The sequence below is a fragment of the Narcine bancroftii genome, chromosome 4 (genome assembly GCF_036971445.1).
Source record: "Narcine bancroftii isolate sNarBan1 chromosome 4, sNarBan1.hap1, whole genome shotgun sequence".
Taxonomy (NCBI): Eukaryota; Metazoa; Chordata; class Chondrichthyes; order Torpediniformes; family Narcinidae; genus Narcine; species Narcine bancroftii.
This window is the reverse complement of record NC_091472.1, coordinates 251,130,049-251,149,898: the sequence shown is the minus strand read 5'-3', so window position 1 is coordinate 251,149,898 and position 19,850 is coordinate 251,130,049. Positions and strand designations below refer to the sequence as shown.

General features: G+C 41.4%; 1 protein-coding gene across 1 annotated transcript in view; it reads right to left on the bottom strand.

The window, feature by feature from the left end:
* col5a2b (collagen, type V, alpha 2b) overlaps positions 1–19,850 on the bottom strand; it is a 163,764-nt gene that overhangs the window by 71,708 nt on the left and 72,206 nt on the right. The window contains exons 17-22 of the mRNA XM_069936211.1: positions 19,447–19,545; positions 17,447–17,500; positions 8,060–8,167; positions 7,242–7,295; positions 7,019–7,117; positions 5,166–5,219 (exon numbers count right to left, since the gene is read on the bottom strand). Of these exons, the coding sequence (XP_069792312.1) occupies positions 5,166–5,219; positions 7,019–7,117; positions 7,242–7,295; positions 8,060–8,167; positions 17,447–17,500; positions 19,447–19,545 (468 nt within the window). The remainder of the gene's footprint in view (positions 1–5,165; positions 5,220–7,018; positions 7,118–7,241; positions 7,296–8,059; positions 8,168–17,446; positions 17,501–19,446; positions 19,546–19,850) is intronic.

The window sequence follows — 19,850 nt, the reverse complement described above, 5'->3', positions numbered from 1 at the left end:
CATGGTGAAATTCATTCTTCAGTGCCACTGCACATTTCAAGGGCTATATATACATACAAGCTAGCATGCTGGAACATCAGAACCATGCTAGACAAGGCTGACAGCCACCGACCTGAACGTCGGTCTACCCTCATCGCATCCTCAGACTCAACATCGACATAGCAGCTCTAAGCGAAGTCCACCTTGCACATGTAGGCAGCCTCCAAGAACACAGTGCAAGCTACAAACTCTACTGGTCTGGCAAGCCTCAGGCTGAATGACGCCTATCTGGTGTTGGCTTCATGGTCAATCAAACTCGAAAACCTCCCGACAGGCCACTCTGACCGGATCATGTCCATGCGACTCCCCCTTCAAAACAAGCAATGCATCACTCTCATCAGTGTCTATGCTCCAACCCTTCAGATGGAACCAGCAGAAAAAGACAAGTTCTACACTGATCTGCAGAACCTCATCCAACGCACCCCTACAGCCGACAAGGTTGTCATCCTTGGCGACTTCAACGCTCGCGTCGGCAAAGACTCAGAAACCTGGCCAGGAATCCTTGGCAAGCATGGTGTCGGCAAGTGCAATGACAACTGGTGCCTCCTGTTGGAGCTCTGGGCAAAACGGCGGCTTGTCATTACTAACACCCTTTTCCAGCAGAGACACAGCCTGAACACTACCTGGATGCATCCCCGATCCAAACACTGGCACCTCCTGGACTACGTTCTGGTGCGAGGAAGAGACAAACGAGATGTGCTCCACACCAGGGTCATGCCCAGTGCGGAATGCCACACTGACCACCGGCTTGTTCGCTGCAAGCTCAACCTTCACTTCAAGCAAAAGTTCAAGAACAGAGGAGCCCCCAGAAAGAGGTTCAATGTTGGAAACTTGCAGTTAGACTAAGTGAGAGGAAACTTCCAGGCAAACCTCCAAGCAAAGCTCAAGGATGCAAACTGCCTCACGGACACGTCACCTGAAACCCTCTAGGATCAGCTGAAAATGGCCATATTGCAATCCACTGAAGAGGTACTGGGCTTCTCCTCCAGGAAAAACAAGGACTGGTTTGACGAAAACAACCAGGAAATCCAGGAGCTGCTGCCAAAGAAGCGATCTCCCCACCAGGCTCACCTTGAAAAGCCTTCCTGGCCAGAGAAATAAACGAGCCTTCTGTCTCGCATACAGCCATCTTCAGCGCAAACTCCAGGAGATCCAAAATGAGTGGTGGACTAGCCTTGCCTAACGAACCCAGCTTACCGCCGACATTGGCGACTTCAGGGGCTTTTACGAGGCTCTAAAGACTGTGTAAGGTCCCTCACCCCAAGTCCAAAGCCCTCTGCGCAGCTCAGACGGCAAAGTCCTCCTCAGCAACAAGATTTCCATCCTCAATCATTGGTCAGAACACTTCCAATCTCTTTTCAGTGCCAACTGCTCAGTCCAAGAATCCGCCCTGCTCCAGCTCCCTCAACAGCCCTTGAGTCTAGAGCTGGATGAGGTCCTTACCCGGGAAGAGACATATAAGACAATTGAACAACTGAAAAGTGGCATAGCAGCAGGTATGGATGGAATCCCCCCCAGAGGTCTGGAAGGCTGGCGGCAAAACTCTGCATACCAAACTGCATGAGTTTTTCATGCTCTGCTGGGACCAAGGAAAGCTGCCTCAGGACCTTCGTGATGCCACCATCATCACCCTGTACAAAAACAAAGGTGAGAAATCAGACTGCTCAAACTACAGAGGAATCACGCTGCTCTCCATTGCAGGCAAAATCTTCGCTAGGGTTCTCCTTAATAGACTAATACATAGTGTCGCCGAAAATGTCCTCCCAAAATCACAGTGTGACTTTCGCGAAAACAGAGGAACAACTGACATGGTCTTTGCCCTCAGACAGCTCCAAGAAAAGTGCAGAGAACAAAACAAAGGACTCTACATCACCTTTGTTGACCTCACCAAAGCCTTCGACACCGTGAGCAGGAAAGGGCTTTGGCAAATACTAGAGCGCCTCGGGTGCCCCCCCAAGTTCCTCAACATGGTTATCCAACTGCACGAAAACCAACAAGGTCGGGTCAGATACAGCAATGAGCTCTCCGAACCCTTCTCCATTGACAACGGCGTGAAGAAAGGCTGCATCCTCGCACCAACCCTCTTTACTATCTTCTTCAGAATGATGCTGAAACAAGCCATGAGAGACCTCAACAATGAAGATGCTGTTTACATCCAGTATCGCACGGATGGCAGTCTCTTCAATCTGAGGTGCTTGCAAGCTCACACCAAGACACAAGAGCAACTTGTCCATTAACTACTCTTTGCAGACAATGCCGCTTTAGTTGCCCATTCAGAGCCAGCTCTCCAGCGCATGACGTCCTGTTTTGCGGAAACTGCCAAAATGTTTGGCCTGGAAGTCAGCCTGAAGAAAACTGAGGTCCTCCATCAGCCAGCTCCCCACCATGACTACCAGTCCCCCACATCTCCATCGGGCACACAGAACTCAAAACAGTCAATCAGTTTACCTACCTCGGCTGCACCATTTCATCTGACGCAAGGATCGACAACGAGATAGACAACAGATTCGCCAAGGCAAATAGTGCCTTTGGAAGACTACACAAAAGAGTCTGGAAAAACAACCACCTGAAGAAACACACAAAGATCAGCGTGTACAGAGCCATTGTCGTACCCATGCTCCTGTTCGGCTCCGAATCATGGATCCTCAACCGGCATCACCTACAGCTCCTAGAATGCTTCCATCAGCGCTGTCTCCGCTCCATCCTCAACATTCATTGGAATGACTTCATCACCAACATTGAAGTACTCGAGCTAGCAGAGTCCACAAGCATCGAGTTCACGCTGTTGAAGATCCAACTGCGCTGGGTGGGTCACGTCTCCAGAATGTAGGACCATCGCCTTCCCAAGATCGTATTATATTGCGAGCTCTCCACTGGCCACCGAGACAGAGGTGCACCAGAGAAGAGGTACGAAGACTGCTTAAAGAAATCTCTTGGTGCCTGCCACATTGACCACCGCCAGTGGGCTGATATCGCCTCCAACCATGCATCTTGGCGCCTCACAGTTCGGCGGGCAGCAACCTACTTTGAAGAAGACCGCAGAGCCCACCTCACAGACAAAAGACAAAGGAGGAAAACCCCAACCCACCAATTTTCCCTTGCAACCACTGCAACCGTGCCTGCCTGTCCCGCATCGGACTTGTCAGTCACCAATGAGCCTGCAGCAGAAGTGGACATACCCCTCCATAAATCTTCATCCGCGAAGCCAAGCCAAAGAAAAGAAAAAAGATATCCATACTTACATATATACTTTAATTGATTAAGCAGGACAAAATGAACATTGTGAATGCAATGAAACTAATTGTTACAATACTCAACATGTGATTTAAATTTTAAAAATTCCTCCATTTTAAAGAATCTTATACTTGGCTTAAAAAAACAACTTCCTTACAGCATGAAACATTTTGGGCATGTATGAAATTAAATTTGCATTTGTTAACTAATTCTTACGAAAGTAATGCAGAGATACCCATTGAAGCAGATAACCTTATTATTCTAGCATTTTAATCTTCCTTTTCTCTCTGTCCTTCTTACAGGAATCTAGAGAATCCCTTAGTTAAGCAATTAGCAGAAATGAAAGTGAACTTCAACATCCTGCTAATTAAATTAACAGCTGGCTTTAATCATTAAATATGCTTTTTATTAAGTACTTGATATAAATTTTTATCAATTCAGTTAGTAAATGCAGAATCAAGTAATGCAAAATGCTTTAAAGAACTCCACAGAAAAAAGTTTTTGCTTTTATGCAGAGCCTTATCAATTTTTTTTACAGGGCAATACTTGTTAATCAGGATTACTTAAAGTGATTCGTATCTAATTAATATTAATGATTTTTTTAAAAAATAGATTTCAGATTTATTGTCAGAGTACATACATGACATCACATACAACCCTTGAGATTCCTTTTTACTGCAGGCATGGGATAATTACCACTAATTTGTAGTGCAAAAAATAAACCGTAAACATGTAAGCAAAGAACTGTAAACAGATAACAAATGTAAACAAACTGACTGTGTAATACAGAGAGAACAAAAAGTTAATCAATAAAGTGCCCAAGTAAGAGTCCTTAAATGACACAGCTGCTGCTTTCTGGGAAATTATTCCCAAATTCCCGAAACGCAGTCTATGTAAAAAAGATCGGAGCAGAAATTAATGACTCATTCTCCTTCTGAAATTTTACCTGCAGCACCCTAGACATTATTACGGACTTCCTGCAGTCTAAGCTGAACTGCAGGCAGTCCTCAACAAAGGGCTAATGAAAACGACGTAATGGGCAAAGTCAATCCACATCCAGCCTGCTTAAGTATCACACCTCAGGTATTTGATCTGAACACACGGTGATACCCGTACACAGGTCGTTCTGTGTGAACGGCCACTCCAGAAGGTAAGTGTGAAAATTGACGATGGAAAATATTGTTATTTATATGTAAAAAAACATAAATGATCGAGTTTGTCATTAAGGAGTCTGATGGTGGAAGGGTAGCAGCTGTTCCTGAACTTGGTGGTGCATGTCTGGTGGCACCTATACCTCTTTCCTGCTGGTAGTAGCAAGAAAAAGTGTTTGCTGGGTGGTGTGGGTCTTTGATGATTGCTGCTGCCCTCCGATGGCAGTGTTCCCAGTAGATGTACTCAATAGTGGGGAGGGTTTTGCCTGCGATGTCCTGGGCAAAATTCTTTTGCAGGGCTTTACACTCAGGAGTACTGGTGTTCCCACACCAGACCGTGATGCAACCGGTCAGCACACTTTCCACCACACCTCTGCAGAAATTTGCCAGGGTTTCTGGTGTCATACCAAACCTCCAAAAGCTCCTCAGAAGTAGAGGCACTGACAAACTTTCTTCATGACGCTATTGGTGTGTTGGGTCCAGGAAAGGTCCTCTGAGATAATGACCATCAAGAACTTAAAATTGCTTACCCTCTTTACCTCTGATCCCCAGATGGTTATGAGGCATTAATTTGTGGTAGCTGTGAACAAAGCAATATCCACCAACTGCCTGTTTTAAATGTATGGTCAGACATAAAAGTTTGAGCATGACTGAGTCAACAAAGCAACATGAAAATAATGAACAGCAATATCCCAGTGAATACCCTTCATTCCAGTGTTATAATCTGATTTGAATACATACCGTTGCTCCAGGTTTGCCCTCTGCACCTGTGACTCCTGGATTTCCTGTAAGACCCTGTAATTTTTAATGAAAGTCTATGACATAATTTTTTACTATTAATATATACAGTAAATACCACATAAGATTCAGACGCATCCTGTAAATATGCAATTTATCTGCCAATTCATGTTTATACTTTGAACCCATAAAAATGCAGGAATTTGTTTTTAGGAATTCATTTATATATTAATTCATTTATATATTTTTATTTTGATAGAGGTTTACAAGATTATGATAGGTATAGAGAGAATGGATGTGAGTAGGCTTTTTTCACAGATTGGAGGAGATAAATATGAGGGGTCATACTTTTCAGCTGAAAGGAGAAAAGTTTAGGGGGAACACGAGGGAATTTCTTCACTCAGAGAGTGAGGGGAGTGTGAATGGGCTGCCATCTCATGTGGTGAATGCAGATTCGATCCTGTGTTTTAAAAATAGATTGGATAGATACATGGATGGGAGAAGTCTAGAGGGTTATGGAATGGGACCAGGTCAGTGGAACTAGCGAAATAGTGGTTGGCACAGACAAGAAAGACCAAGTGGCCTGCTTTCTGTGCTGTAATGTTCTATGTCCTAACCTTTCAACTCTCTCTCTCTCTCTCATTTTCAGGAAGTGCAAAATTTTGTCATTTGTTCGGACAAACAGTTGATTTGCAAATTCACCCAAGATTCTATTTTTCAATATCCTGACAAGTTACAGTACAGAAAATTTTTCCTTATTTCTGTCCGACCTCAGTATTCCACTTTTCTATCAAATGTTGGGTATTGCCAGTATAAAGAGTTAAATTAAAAACCACTGAAGACATTGAAGGGAATTTGCAGGATCTGGCCCCTAGCGATTGTTATTTATACATATTTTGAACATATGATTCTGCTTCTAGTTCATTTATTTTATTATGTTAGATCTTCAACCATAAAATTGATTCAATAACATCACAGAGAATAAAGTCCATTATTGCAGAGATTTCTTATCTGGATTATGTGAATTCAGTCACAAAGGAAATTTATAATGTAAAAGATATGAAATTAAAGTGAATTCTATTAATGTTTCCCAAATCTCCAGTCTTTTTAATGTCAGGATACAATCCCATAAAACACAGAAGGAATAAAAAGAGCTAAGATCTTGAAATATAATTCAAACAAAATAAATAGCTCTTCATATTAGTTTACAAAATTTGATACAAATTCAAATTTTAAATTTAATATTTATTATATTTTTTTTCACTTTAGATCTAATTTTCACAGTATTTACAGGGCTATTGAAATATTCATGGTTTTTCATTTGAGTTCAGTTTCCAACAGAATGCTTTTTGGTGAACTGAATATGCTGCCAAACGTGCAGACACGATATTTCCATATATATACCACCGTGACAGAGGTGCACCAAAGAAAAGGTACAAGGACTGTCTAAAGAAATCTCTTGGTGCCTGCCACATTGACCACCGCCAGTGGGCTGATAACGCCTCAAACCGTGCATCTTGGCGCCTCACAGTTTGGCGGGCAGCAACCTCCTTTGAAGAAGACCGCAGAGACCACCTCACTGACAAAAGGCAAAGGAGGAAAAACCCAACACCCAACCCCAACCAACCAATTTTCCCTTGCAACCGCTGCAATCGTGTCTGCCTGTCCCGCATCGGACTTGTCAGACACAAACGAGCCTGCAGCTGACGTGGACTTTTTACCCCCTCCATAAATCTTCGTCCGCGAAGCCAAGCCAAAGAAAAAAGAAAAAGAATATATATATATATATATATATATATATATATATATAGTATAAGACACTGTCACACTATTCAAATCCTCAGAAATCATCTTACCCTTGCACCTGGGAGACCACGATCACCAAGGCGACCAGGATCACCAACAGATCCTTTGGGGCCTGAAGGACCTGTTATACCACGCCGTCCTTGGGCACCCTAATGGCGTAGAAAGCATTTTCCACGTTAGTGTTGAATAGAGATCCTGGGTTTAAAAAAAATGAAATACACAGCACCTTTGTTACAAACTATTAATTTTTAGCATTAAAAATTAGCTGCTTACCTTTGGACCAGGTAACCCATCTTGACCTGGAAAACCACGATTACCTGGGGAACCCTAATTAGAAAGAAGACATGATGTCAACGTATAAATATCCAGAAAATGACAATAATGATGTAATTTTGAATTCATTTGACCATTTATTTTCATACAAGCTCAGATCCAAAGGTATTGACTGAATTTGGGTAAATTCCTAACCAACAACCTGGACATTATGTTTTTTTTTAATTTAGACATTCAGCACAGTTAAAGGCCATTTTGGCCCATGAGTCCATGCCACCCAATTTATACCAAATTAACCTATTCCCCCAGTACGTTTTGAAGGGTGGGAGGAAGCCAGACCCTACAGGAAAAACCCACGCAGATAAGGGGAGAACGTACACATTCATTACTGACAGTGCAGGATCAAAGCCCGGTCCCGATCACTGGCCCTGTAAAGATGTTGCACTAACTGCTACACCAACCTTGTCATACTTTTTAGAGAACATTACCTGAAGTCTTGATCCTGTCCTCACCAATGGAAATATTTCTCTTTTGCGACACTGGGTCTGAAAAACTATATATACCATCTCTACTGTGACACTCTCAGGTATATGTGTGAAGCACATTGTGTGCTTTCTATAACCTATCTACTGCCTGACAATGTGCCACTTGTGTATTGTTTATTTCAGTACTACACAATATTCATACTTTTAATGTGCACATTGAAAGATTACAATCAATTTAGATGATTTTTCAAATGTTTGCTCCGAGTACATTCCTGGACATTTCAATGATAATCAGTCATATTTGTTTGCACATATAAACTGTAATTATCTTACTCTTTCTCCAACTGGGCCAGGACCACCAATTGGACCAGGGTCACCACGAAGTCCTCTCTTCCCTTCTTCACCCATTGGACCAAAAGCTCCCTGTGGACCAGGTGGACCCTAGATGGTTGAAGGTGATAAAAAATGATTACCAACATCTGAATGTTAGTGCAGACTAATCTTAAATCCTTTAATGCAACATAGCAGCTTTTCTTTCACAGACCTTGTAGTAGCTTTGAAATGTATTCAATTTTGAGTTAATTTAGGAACATTATAATAAATCAATACTTCTGAAAAGGTTGTTAAACTAAAAGAAAAATCTACTGGTGAAAATCCCCCATTTTTAAAATTCATTGTAAAAAGTGAGAAATTATGCCCTTGGCAGGAACAATTATGAGATATTATTTAAGTGCTACAATTTTCAGAGATTTGGGAACAAAGAGGATCTGGGATACAAATAGGGAGCGCAGCACTTTGAATGTGGTAGGACAGGATGACAAATTTGTGGAAAAGGCATATAGGATTAGTGTGCATTATGATTCACATGTTGTTTCACAGACCATAGCAAATTAATTTGCTGATGTGGAAAGCATCTTGGAAGGGAAATTATATATTCAAGAGGCTTGGAAAATGATGAGAAACTGTGGTATTGTTCTCGGACTTTGGTGACCTGGCACGTGGGGAATTGTGATCTGCTTTAGTTACAATATCTCGCTTGTGTAATATAAGTGGACCAGATGATTCCCAGGCTGAAGGATTGTCAAATAAAATTGAGCCAACTTCACCGGAGTCTGGAAAAGTGAGAGGCAAGTGCCCTGAAAGAGGTGGGCAGTGTGAATGTTGTGAGGTTCATTTCTCTGGCTCTAAGACAATCTCTTAGAGTAAAATCTCTTTTACTCAGATGACTGATAACTTTTGGAATTCTCTATGCCATGTGCCATCGATCTCCAGTTATCAAATATACTCAAAATGGAAATTGTTGCAGAATAAAGGAATGATGTAGGATCAGGCAAGCAAGTGGATATGTAGAACAGGCTTGAAGAGCTATATAATATACTCCGTAACTTTCTCATGAGGTACATGACAAGAAAATAAAATGATGAAAGGTCTTGACAAATCACTGATTAGACCCACTCTGTGGTACAGTGCCTGGTTCGAGGTGTTATATTTCAAGAACATGAATATGAGTAAAGAGCTGAAGCAGGCCACCCGGCTCCTCAAACCTGCACCAATATTCAGTACAATTATGGATGATCTGCTCAAGGCCTCATCTCCACTTCTGTGTCAGTTCCCCATTCCTGCCAATTCAAAGAACTTTCAAAAAGCTTTAATTAATCAAAAACAATTAATATTAATGAATTGTTAATTAATTGCACTTCAAGTAGCCACAGTGATCCAGCCTCTACAAATCTCTGAACTAGCACTTTCCAAAAGCTCACCACAAACACATTCAAATAATTGGACAGAACACTTTCTAGAATGATTCCATGTAGAGAAGTGAAGGTTGTGGTTAAAGCACTAAAGATTTGTGGGTGATTTCAAAGTGTTGTGTCATTTTATCAGAGTCTATGGAGCAAGAACCTTTATCATGGGCGGGAACAATTTTCACAGGCAGAAGGGCCAGTAACATGGGCAGCAGAATGCACACGACTTGAAATTTACTGGTTCAGTTTAAGGGCAAGCAGACTCAGTCTTGATGCTTTGTGGTGAATATACACACAGCTTCATGCAAAGCATATCTTATTATGTGATAAATGAGCAGACTTGCACACTGTTTGCCTCATTTTATGCATGTTTTTGAGACTCTAGATGTTTTCCCCCCCAAAACTCTGAACTTGCTTTGATATAATAAAAATAACGGCATAGCCAGAGTTGCTGGTGCAGACCCGGGGAGAGCAGGGAGCGGAGACACCGCACTCCTCCAGAAGGATTCTGCTGCCCAGTCCAACTATCGACAGCTCCAAGGTGCCTATGGTGGTTCATTGTAAAATCCTGTGACCGCAGGTTCTGGGCCCAAGATGGCAGCACCTGTATTTGGCAGTAGCCTCAAGGGATTGTAGATTCTGGGGAAGTAGAGGGCTGGTGCAGGGCAGCAGAAAACAGAGATACCACCTCCCGTGTGAGAAGGAAAAGCTGAGGAGACTACCCTACTGGACCCTGACAATGACAGCAGAACAGTGAAGGGCTCTGCAGCTGAAAACCACATAGGCGGTGGACTGTGGGTGACTCGAGGCAACTGAAAACCACCCAGGCTGCAGGTGACTGCAGTCAAAGTACTCCCACTCAGCTGCAGACTGCTGGAGACTGGCTCGAGACTGGCTGAAGGGGTACCATGTTTCAGAACTGGGATGCAAGAGGGTGCCAGGGGTGCTGAAGGCTTTCAGATTAGGTGTCGGAGGTTTGGATCGGAGCTTGGGCTCCTGACAGTTTGGACGGAAGTCTGTATGGCTGCACAAGCACTGGAGGTGAATTCACGGACTCTCAGTGACTCAGAAGGGACTGTCTTTTGCTTCTCTTTCTCTGACTCTATGGGGTGCCGGGCAACTTCTTCTAATGGCGAATATTTGCCTTACAGCAGACTAAAGGCAATTTTGTGTAATATTATATCTGTTTTATTATATGATGATAAAAGAATATTTAATGTAGCTGAAAGGGCATCTGAAAAACTGGATTTCTACAAAATAAGAAGGCTGGTGCCAGAGCAGGGAAATGGGTCAGAGTGTGACACAGTGGCCCAACAGGCAGTGCTGCTGCCTCAGAGCTACAGTAATTGGCTTTGATCCAAACCTCAAGCTTTGTTGCATGGAGTTTGCCCTGGGCTTTCTGGTTTCCTCTTACAGTATATCCCAGAGCTATGATGGTTATTAGGTTAATTACTGCTTGTTAATTGTTCCTCGTATGGACGGGAGGTAGGAGAATCAGAGGGACTAAATAGGCATGAGAGAGAGAAGGGGTTACAGAGAAACAAGTGGTGGAATACTACAATTGCTCTGCAAAATGGCATGGACTCAATAGGCTTAAAGGTAATGAAATATAATTGGTGGCTCCTTCAAAGACTTGGCATTGGGATAATCATTAGATGATCTCCAATTATGCTATGTAATTCTTCCCAAACCTCGCATCTTTTGGTTCTTTAAATGTTTATCCAAAATTTTCATTAATTAAGCAATGATTTTTGTGTTATCGCATTCTCTGGCTAAGTCCATACATCAACAAACCACCCCAAATGTAACGTCTCCCAGCACCTCCTCAGTCTCTTTAACCATTCCTACATTGTACATGTGCATACCAAAGGGCCATTTCTGTGGTTGAAGACTGCAATAAGGAGGCATGGATAAAGATTAAAAATGAAGGGGGATCAGAAGAGAGGATGGGAGTATTTGGTACTCATCAAGTATTTGGTACAGTGTGGTCTAGTGCTGAGCAATCACAGAATTGCAACATAACAAATAAAAACATGAGCATAAATTTGACCCTTCAATCATTTTCTCAATTCCATGCACCCTAGTGCCAGACTCCAAGCCAAAGGAGCCTGCTTCATTAATTCTCTTTTAGAATTTTACATATTTCAGAGATCACCTCTTCTGAATCCAGCAATGATGGGCCCATTCTATTCTTGAAGCACCTCTTTATTCCAAGAATCAATTCAGTAAAACTGTTCTATATAGTATCCAAATAAAATATATTATTGGTACAGTCCCCAGAACTATCGACATTACTCTTGCAGAGCCTCATGAAGGCTTGGTTCAAATGGAGCAAGGCTCAAAGATTCTTAAATTATAATCAACAAAATATATCCCTAGTCAGCTGTTTTGCCTAGGGACATTTAAATTGTCTACGTTTCATATCAGAAACCTGAAATTTCTCTCTCAATTGATTTCTCACTAGTTAAAATACAATTTATTTCTTTTCCAATCAAAAGGAACAACATCTTATTTCTACAAATTGTACTCTATTTTCCACATCCTTGATCACTAATTAACCAGCTTACTTGTATCGTAGGACCCCTGCACTTGGATCACTTGGCCATCTAGGTTTGTAGATACATTATCTCTATGTCTAAGACATGAGTTTTACACAAAGCCAAGCTCCAGCATAGCTCCAGCCTGCAACCTGAAAATGGTTATTTCATTTCACCACTTCCTTTCTTTAATCCAAACCACATCTTTTGAGCCCTTAGTTTATGAAGCACACTTTATGTGACAGATTATCAAATGTTTTTATAAAGCACAGATATACTACACCTAACGGGACCACCTAATCGAGCCTGCCATCAGTATCCTCTGGATACTAGATTTCTCAAACACTAATTCTCTTTCTGGAAACCAGACTGCCTTATTATTGATTTGCAAGTAACAGATTTCACTTATTTTTTTACATCTGATGACAGAGTTTTAGATTCTTAGAGAGAAGGATCTATTGTTGTTTCATTGCTGTTGTCCAAGTTTCCTACATGAGAGAATTTAGGAAGCTGTGTGTGCCTCCATTAGCTTGCAGATACCCCTTAATTTCATAAACTCTGGTGTAGGGAATTTGTCCAACAATTTCTACCCTGTTCTCTACATAGCAGCCAGACTCTATGTCAGTGGCAAGCTGCCTGCTGGACAGGGTACCCACTGCAATTCTCCCAACAAGAACCTATGGTCCTTCATGGTGAAATAGGTGGAAAGACTCAGCAGTCAGACACCCAATGAATAAACTATGTTCCTCCTTTCGCAGATTCTCCTGATCTGCTGAGTGTTTATGGATTTTCTGTTTTTATTTCTGATTTCGAGCTTCTGCAAGACTTTTGATTTTCCCTGCGCAACACGATGAGATTGAACAAGTAGAGACAGGGAACGGGAGAAGCCACATCCACATACTGCTTGGAAAATACCATAAATTTGAGCTACCAGCAGGGAGGAAATTTTGAAAATGAATGGCACCTTACTGACCACAACATCAAGACTTCAGCAACGACACAGTGATGTGAAGAGTAACAGAGATAACTCCCAACAAAAATTGTCCATTAATTTCTGTCATTTGCTCCATGCTAGTTCTGGTTCCTCATCATTTCTGGTATATTTACCATTCCTTCAATTTAAGATAGAAGCAAAATAATAGTTTTGCTTCATTATTCAGGTTCGATCTCATTATTCTCTCTTTTTCGTGTACTTGTAGATGTATGTACAATCTATTTTCTTTCGATGGAAAATGTTTGCCAAGAAGACAGAAGATTCAAGAAGTGCCTTAAGTATCCTTGGAAGAAATGCAAATTCTCAAGATTACTGGACCATGACAACTCAAACTGGAGATGAATTTTTCAGCATGGGCATTGGGATGCTCAAGACCATACAGTTGGACCTTATGGAGTCCCTAAGACGTTGCCTCACCTCAATTGTGCCACCATCTACCCCATTAGTGGAAGTGTTCCCACATTGGCTTCATTATCCTCTTCAGAATCCACAAAAATGAAGGTTAAGAAATTAATTCTCAATCACAAAGGACTGCTGAAGAAGCCGACTTTTAGTTTGATTTTTTAAAAATTTATTCATAAGTAATTATTTTAAAAAATTGTTTCACCTTTTAATTTACTGCTCATCTTAAATTGCTCTAGAGAAATGGAAGTGAGTTCCAATCTTGAAGCACTGAAGTCCTTCTAAAGACATCCACCTGCAGTCCTCTTCAACAAGATATTCCAAGATAACAGAAAAACTGTGGGACAGGGTTCCAACGTGGGGACAGTGTGCAAACTTAGAAGGAAACTGGTGAGGGGTAGATTTTCTTGTGCATCCTGAAGGCTTGGCCATTTTTATTGATGGAGGTTGCAGATTTGGGAGTTGCTTTTGGAGTAGCCAAGGTGCACAACAATGCTATAAGTAAATAGCACATGCTGCATCCAGTATGTTCTGGTGGTGAAAGGAACGAGCGCTGGAGTGAGAGGTGAATCACTTGCCATGGGATATCCAGACTCTGATTTTCGTTAGCAGTCACAGTGTTGATATGACTTATCCTGTTGATTTCTGGTCAATAATGACCCCAACAATTTGTTGCTGGGATCAGTAATGGCAATGATGACACCAATTAATGTAAGAATATGTGCTTAGACTCTTTCTTGTTGGAGATGGTCATTGTCTGGCAATGTTTGTGTCACAAATATTATTTGCCATTTCTCAGCTCATATTCAGATATTGTTTAGGTCTTGCTGCGTGCATATATTGGCTGTTTCATTCACTGTGGAGTTAAACTGAAGACAATGTAATACATTTACACATCTTACCCTAAAATGAAAGTTAGTAACCATGTAGCCACAAGTGATTAGATCTTGGACTGCTCTGATCATTGGATTGTGTTTCACTTGGTTTAACCAGGACTCCATGATGCCATGTCTCATCAAATATTACTTTGATGAACATTGGTGACTTTGTTACAGTTAATTGCCATCTCCATTTCTCTGCTGAGAATTGAGAGTGGACTGATTAGGTGGTTGTTAGACATATTGGATTTATCCTGCTTTATGTGAACAGGGCTCATTTGGGAATTTTCCTGAATTGTCCCTGTCAATGTTGGAAATGTACGGGGAGCATTTGGCCTCAGATATAGCTAATTCTGGAGGTCAGATCTTCCATAGTACAGCCAGATATTGTTTGATCCCATAGTTTTGGTCATTTCCATTGCCGTAAGCCATTTCTTGATATCATGAACAGTAAATCAAATTAATAGGAGACAGGCTTCTGTGATGGTAGAGCATCTTGAAGGAAGCTGAGGTGGATTATCTGTTCAGTACTTTTGGGTGAACAGGGTTACAAGTGATTAACGTTATCTTTACACTCTCATCTTTGAGGATGAAGATGATCTTGGGGCCGCCACCTCCTCCTCCTATTTAATACACCATTCACAATTCCCTGAGACCTGAGACTTTGATCTGACCCATCACTTCACCCTGTCTGTTGAATACTGTATTTACTGTTTATCATGCATGTAGTCTTGCTTAGCAACTTCACCAAGATGAGACCTCAATTTTAGTGCTGTGGTGAATTGCTGTATTCCTCATTATTTGGCTCCACCCCATTCTGTGACTGAACCTGTGGCTCCTCCCCCTTTGTCCTTATATAAAGCCTCTAACACCCAGACCCTTCCGCAGAAAGCCCGGGTCACACCACAGGATGAGATCCCTGTCCATTGTGAATAAAAGCCTGCAGACCAGTAACTCAATCTCAGCCTCTCGAGTTATTTACTGTGCATCAAGTACACCTCACATTGCCTTTGCCCTGTCCTCTTGCACTGTTCATTGAACCAGGATTAATAATCTGGCTTGATGATAATGGTAGAATGAATGTTTTGCCGGGTCACAAGGTTATACATGATGGTAGTTCAGTTTCTGATGATCCCTGATGCTTCATTCATGCCCAGTAGTGAACTGTCAATGAATTGATCCCAATTAGAATTATTGTGACAAAATGATAGAAGATGTCCTCTCCACGAAGACAGATTTGGTCTCCCCAACCAAAGTGTGGGTGACCATTTCCATAAAAATCTTTGATGTATCTGCTATGGGTAATTGGTGGTGACAATGTCAAGCGATCCCTCAAGCTGGGTTCTTCACACAATTGGGCAGATATATCTCTCAAGCGTTGGCCAACTCAGCCTTTAGGGGCGCTCCTAGGGCACTCAAGGTGATCAACAAAGTCCTGAACTAAATACATGTTTGTGGCCTCATTATTCTCAGTGCTTCTTCCAATTGTTGTTCAACATGGAGGAGTATTGATTCACCATTGGAGGGAAGGTGGTTGTTGGTAATCAAGTTTGACCTGACACCAAGAGACTCCCATGACTACTGCCTCCTGCTTGTGTTACCATGCCACCCTGTCACTTGGATCCATGTTGCTGAAAGGAAGAATGTGCCCAGGAATTGTGGTGGAGAATCATGCAAGATTATCTGAGAATGACTACATCTTGTGGTGCTTCATTAGATTGTGGGACATTTCTTTAGATGTCAGTCCCCAAAGGTTCACAAGGAAGACTTTGCAAGCTTGATTGAGCCGAGAACGACTTTGCTGGATTCAAATTTAGGGCCTTGATTGATTTATTGCCAAATATTTCAGATGATTATACTCGTGTGCTCCCTTAACATGGCATTTATGGTATTACTGTATGGTTTAGTAGGTACTCCAAAGAGCATTTAACAGAAAGCCACATTAGTGGGTCTGGACAGACTAATATGCCAGACTAATTAAGGATGCTAGATTTCCACCCATAAAGAGCATAAAACCATAGGACACCACAGCAGATAAGCAGATCTTCAGCCCATCCTTTCTGTGCCGAACTATTATTCTGCCTGGTGCCGTTGTCATGCACCTGGACCACAGCCTTCCATACCCCTTCCACTGATGTACCCTAACTCATCAAAATTTTACTTAAATGTTAAAAGTGAGCTCATTCACCACTTCAGCTGGCAGCTCGTTCCACATTCTCACCACTTTCTGCGTGAATATCCCCCTAATGTTCCCTTTAAACATTTCACCTTTCAACCTTAACCCATGCTTTCCAGTTCTTGCCTCACCTAACCTCAGGGGAAGCATAAATGACCTATTGTTTGTTTGAGAAGCAGATAGTTCCATGGTCATCATTTCTCTTGCTGAAGCAGAAAACATGCCCATTCCATTTCTGGTTAACGTTATTGATAAATGTCATGGAACAAATAGGGAACATGGGTAGCAATCCCAATTCCCATACAACTCCAACAGGGAGGATAAGCACCAACACAGATGGTCCAATTAACATGTTCCAACTTCTGCACCAGCCATTCTCAATATGGGCCCTATGCACCCCTCCTCCCAAGGGCCATAGCACATTTAATTAAAAGCCTTGTTTACCTTTCACCTCATGTAACAAATATATTTTGTTTTTTTTTAATATAGAGATGTACAGATAAAAGCAAAAGTTCAAAGGAAAGGAGGCCCATAAACCTTGAGCAGATTCTGGGTGGCGGGGGGGATTGAGAATGGCTCCTCTACGCAGTATGCCACAGTACAACATAGGACACAAAACTTTCATTTCCTCATGCATTTTTCAGATTATGGGGCCTCGCTAACATTGAGAGGTGAAAATCCCATGTTGATCCACATTTAAACCCTCACTTTACATGAGCAATCAAATCACATTCACTATGGTTAAGTAATCTTCCATATTTCCAGTTTCTGTTTTCATAAACATTAAACTCCATATCATTAAAACAACAATAATTGACAAGTGGTGGTACGAAGAGAGGATAAAAGGATGTGAAAAGTACAAAAATATTGCCTTCTTCAATTTTCTCATTGAACACTTTAAACTCATGACCATCTTACAATAAAATCAGTAAATTCTACAGCCCATATCTTTAGTGATTATTTTGTATTGAAAACTGGTGAAACTTACAGGCTCGCCCTTGATTCCACGTTCTCCTTTGTAGCCTATTTGTCCCTGTTCTCCCTGAATTAAAGAAATAATGTTATAACCAAACTCTTGGAATTATCAAAATAATAACATTTCTCCTTCCAGAGGATGGTGAATCCCACTGACAGAGACCAAATTGATTTTTTGAATACTTGAGGAATCAGTTGATTTGGGATGACTACAGGAAGGTGGCACTAAGATAAAATATCAGCCTTCATCTTAATGAGCAGGCATGAGGGGGTGAATAATCTGCTCTGTTCTTACCTTTTTAATTAAAATTTAATTAATAGTGTCAACCCGTCACTGTCAGTAAATAATTTTGAAATTATTTGATGAATATTCATTGAAACAGTTGATTGTTAAGTAGCAATTTTCCTAAAGGACAGAATCATGTTGGTTGTGGTTGATGGATCTGAAGGGAAGCCCTGGCAATTAGCCATTTGAACTGACACAAGTCCTAGATTTATGAGCTCAGTATCCAGAAAGCTGGCCAGTTCTATCTATTCACTCCATCATTGGAATTGCCTTAGAATCAAACAGCAGGATCTGGTCTCGTTTGGGATTCACTTAGGAGTTATTTCTCCCACAATGCATCATTCACACCAGCGAGGATCTGAGACCCCATTAATTTTACTGGAGTTCCAGCTTTGCAGAGGAGAAAACCTGCGGCTCGGTTGGCATAACGGTTAGTGAACGCCTTTACTGCCCCAGCGATTGGGACTGGACAGGGGTTCGAATCCAGTGCTGTCTGTAAGAAGTTTGTACGTTCTCCCCATGTCTGTGTGAGTTTTCTCCAAGGACTCTAGTTTCCTCCCACCATTCAAAACATACTGGGGATGTAGGTTAATTGGATAATAAATTGGGCAGCATGGGCTTGTGGGTCATGTACCATATACTGTGGTATATGTCTAAAAAAAAGGGAGGTAATTTTTCTTCATAGATGTGCAAGAGTTTGCTTCACCTTAATACATTTAAAAGGTCTTGGAATTACTGAGGAATTTGAAAGGTGACAAAGCTCCAGCTTAACTGTTTGTTAAAAGTTGTCAAGAGCATTCAGAGAGCAGAGCTGATTCATTAAACCAACCATCCAGATCTAATTCCCCGGCTCGAGGTGTGGTGAGCAAGTGAGATCAGATCTCTCTGTCCTTCTCCATGCAAGTATAGGTATGAGAGCTCCTTGGTCAATTATTCCATGCACCAAGGAAAGTCCAGCATCATCCAGTCAATTTTGTGTTAAAAGAAATTCAAAAGCTTTAAAAACAATGCATACATACATTATTATATTATCAATGGTGCATATATTAACTTGAAGTACTAATTCTATTTCTCCCTTCATAGATGCTGCCTGTCCTGCTGTCAATCTGGTTCGCAATTTAAGACTTACCACACGCAGCTGTGAAAACAATGTTCCTACTGGGATATGATGTATCCAACTTTCAAAATGCACCATACATTTAGTGGGCTCTATTCTATCTTGGCTTATTATCTTCCATTGTTTTATATAAATATCTTAATTATTAATTCAAAAACATAATCAAAAACCCTATCTCTAGACCATGAACCTAATGTGTTCATGGTCTATTCATAAACATTGGCACTTTATATGAATAAAGGAGAGGCTAATAATTTTAACAACTGTTTCATTTTTTGGGGAGCTTCATCTTCCACATGTACACCAGTTAGATCAGAAATCCCATAGAAACCCACCAGCGAATCTTTATGAATTAAACCAGATTATATTTTTTCTGTAGTTTAGTGGCTATCTCTGTGCATTGTTAATGGAAAACACTGCAGTTCCAATTTTTAGTGTGGGCCTTGTCCAGTTAAAGGCTGGGCACAGGATGAAGATTAATTACTCAGCAAAAATGAATGTCAGGAAAATAAGAAATATGCATAAAATACATTTTTGAATAAATATTCTCCCAAAATGAGTTAATATTAAAATTGTATTGCTCATATCATTAAATAAATGAGTTTCTTACCCTTTGGCCTTTGATTCCAGGTGGACCTGTGCTCCCCTGTGGACCAGAAGACCCAGGAGGGCCTGGAAATCCAGCGGGACCCCCAATGCCTGGTGAACCCTGCATAATGGATGGAAGTCCATTAGACCCCAGGGCAATGGCTTAATTTATAAACATACAATCTGCTTGCTTTATCAACCATGAGCAGTCTCCTACTGTGAAGAAAGGTCATAGTTCAGAAAAGGGCATCAGTGGAGTGCAGTGTGTTGCAGACATTGAGCAGGTGTTTTTATGTTGCCTGAGATTCTCCAGAGTAGCTTTGCTGGGTTGCTGCCTGGGATGTTTTACCCCTCTCGGATGAATATTGTGGCTGCAGGGAGTCACAGGTTTGTGTGAGTCAAAAGCCAGTTGGTCTTGTTATGTCT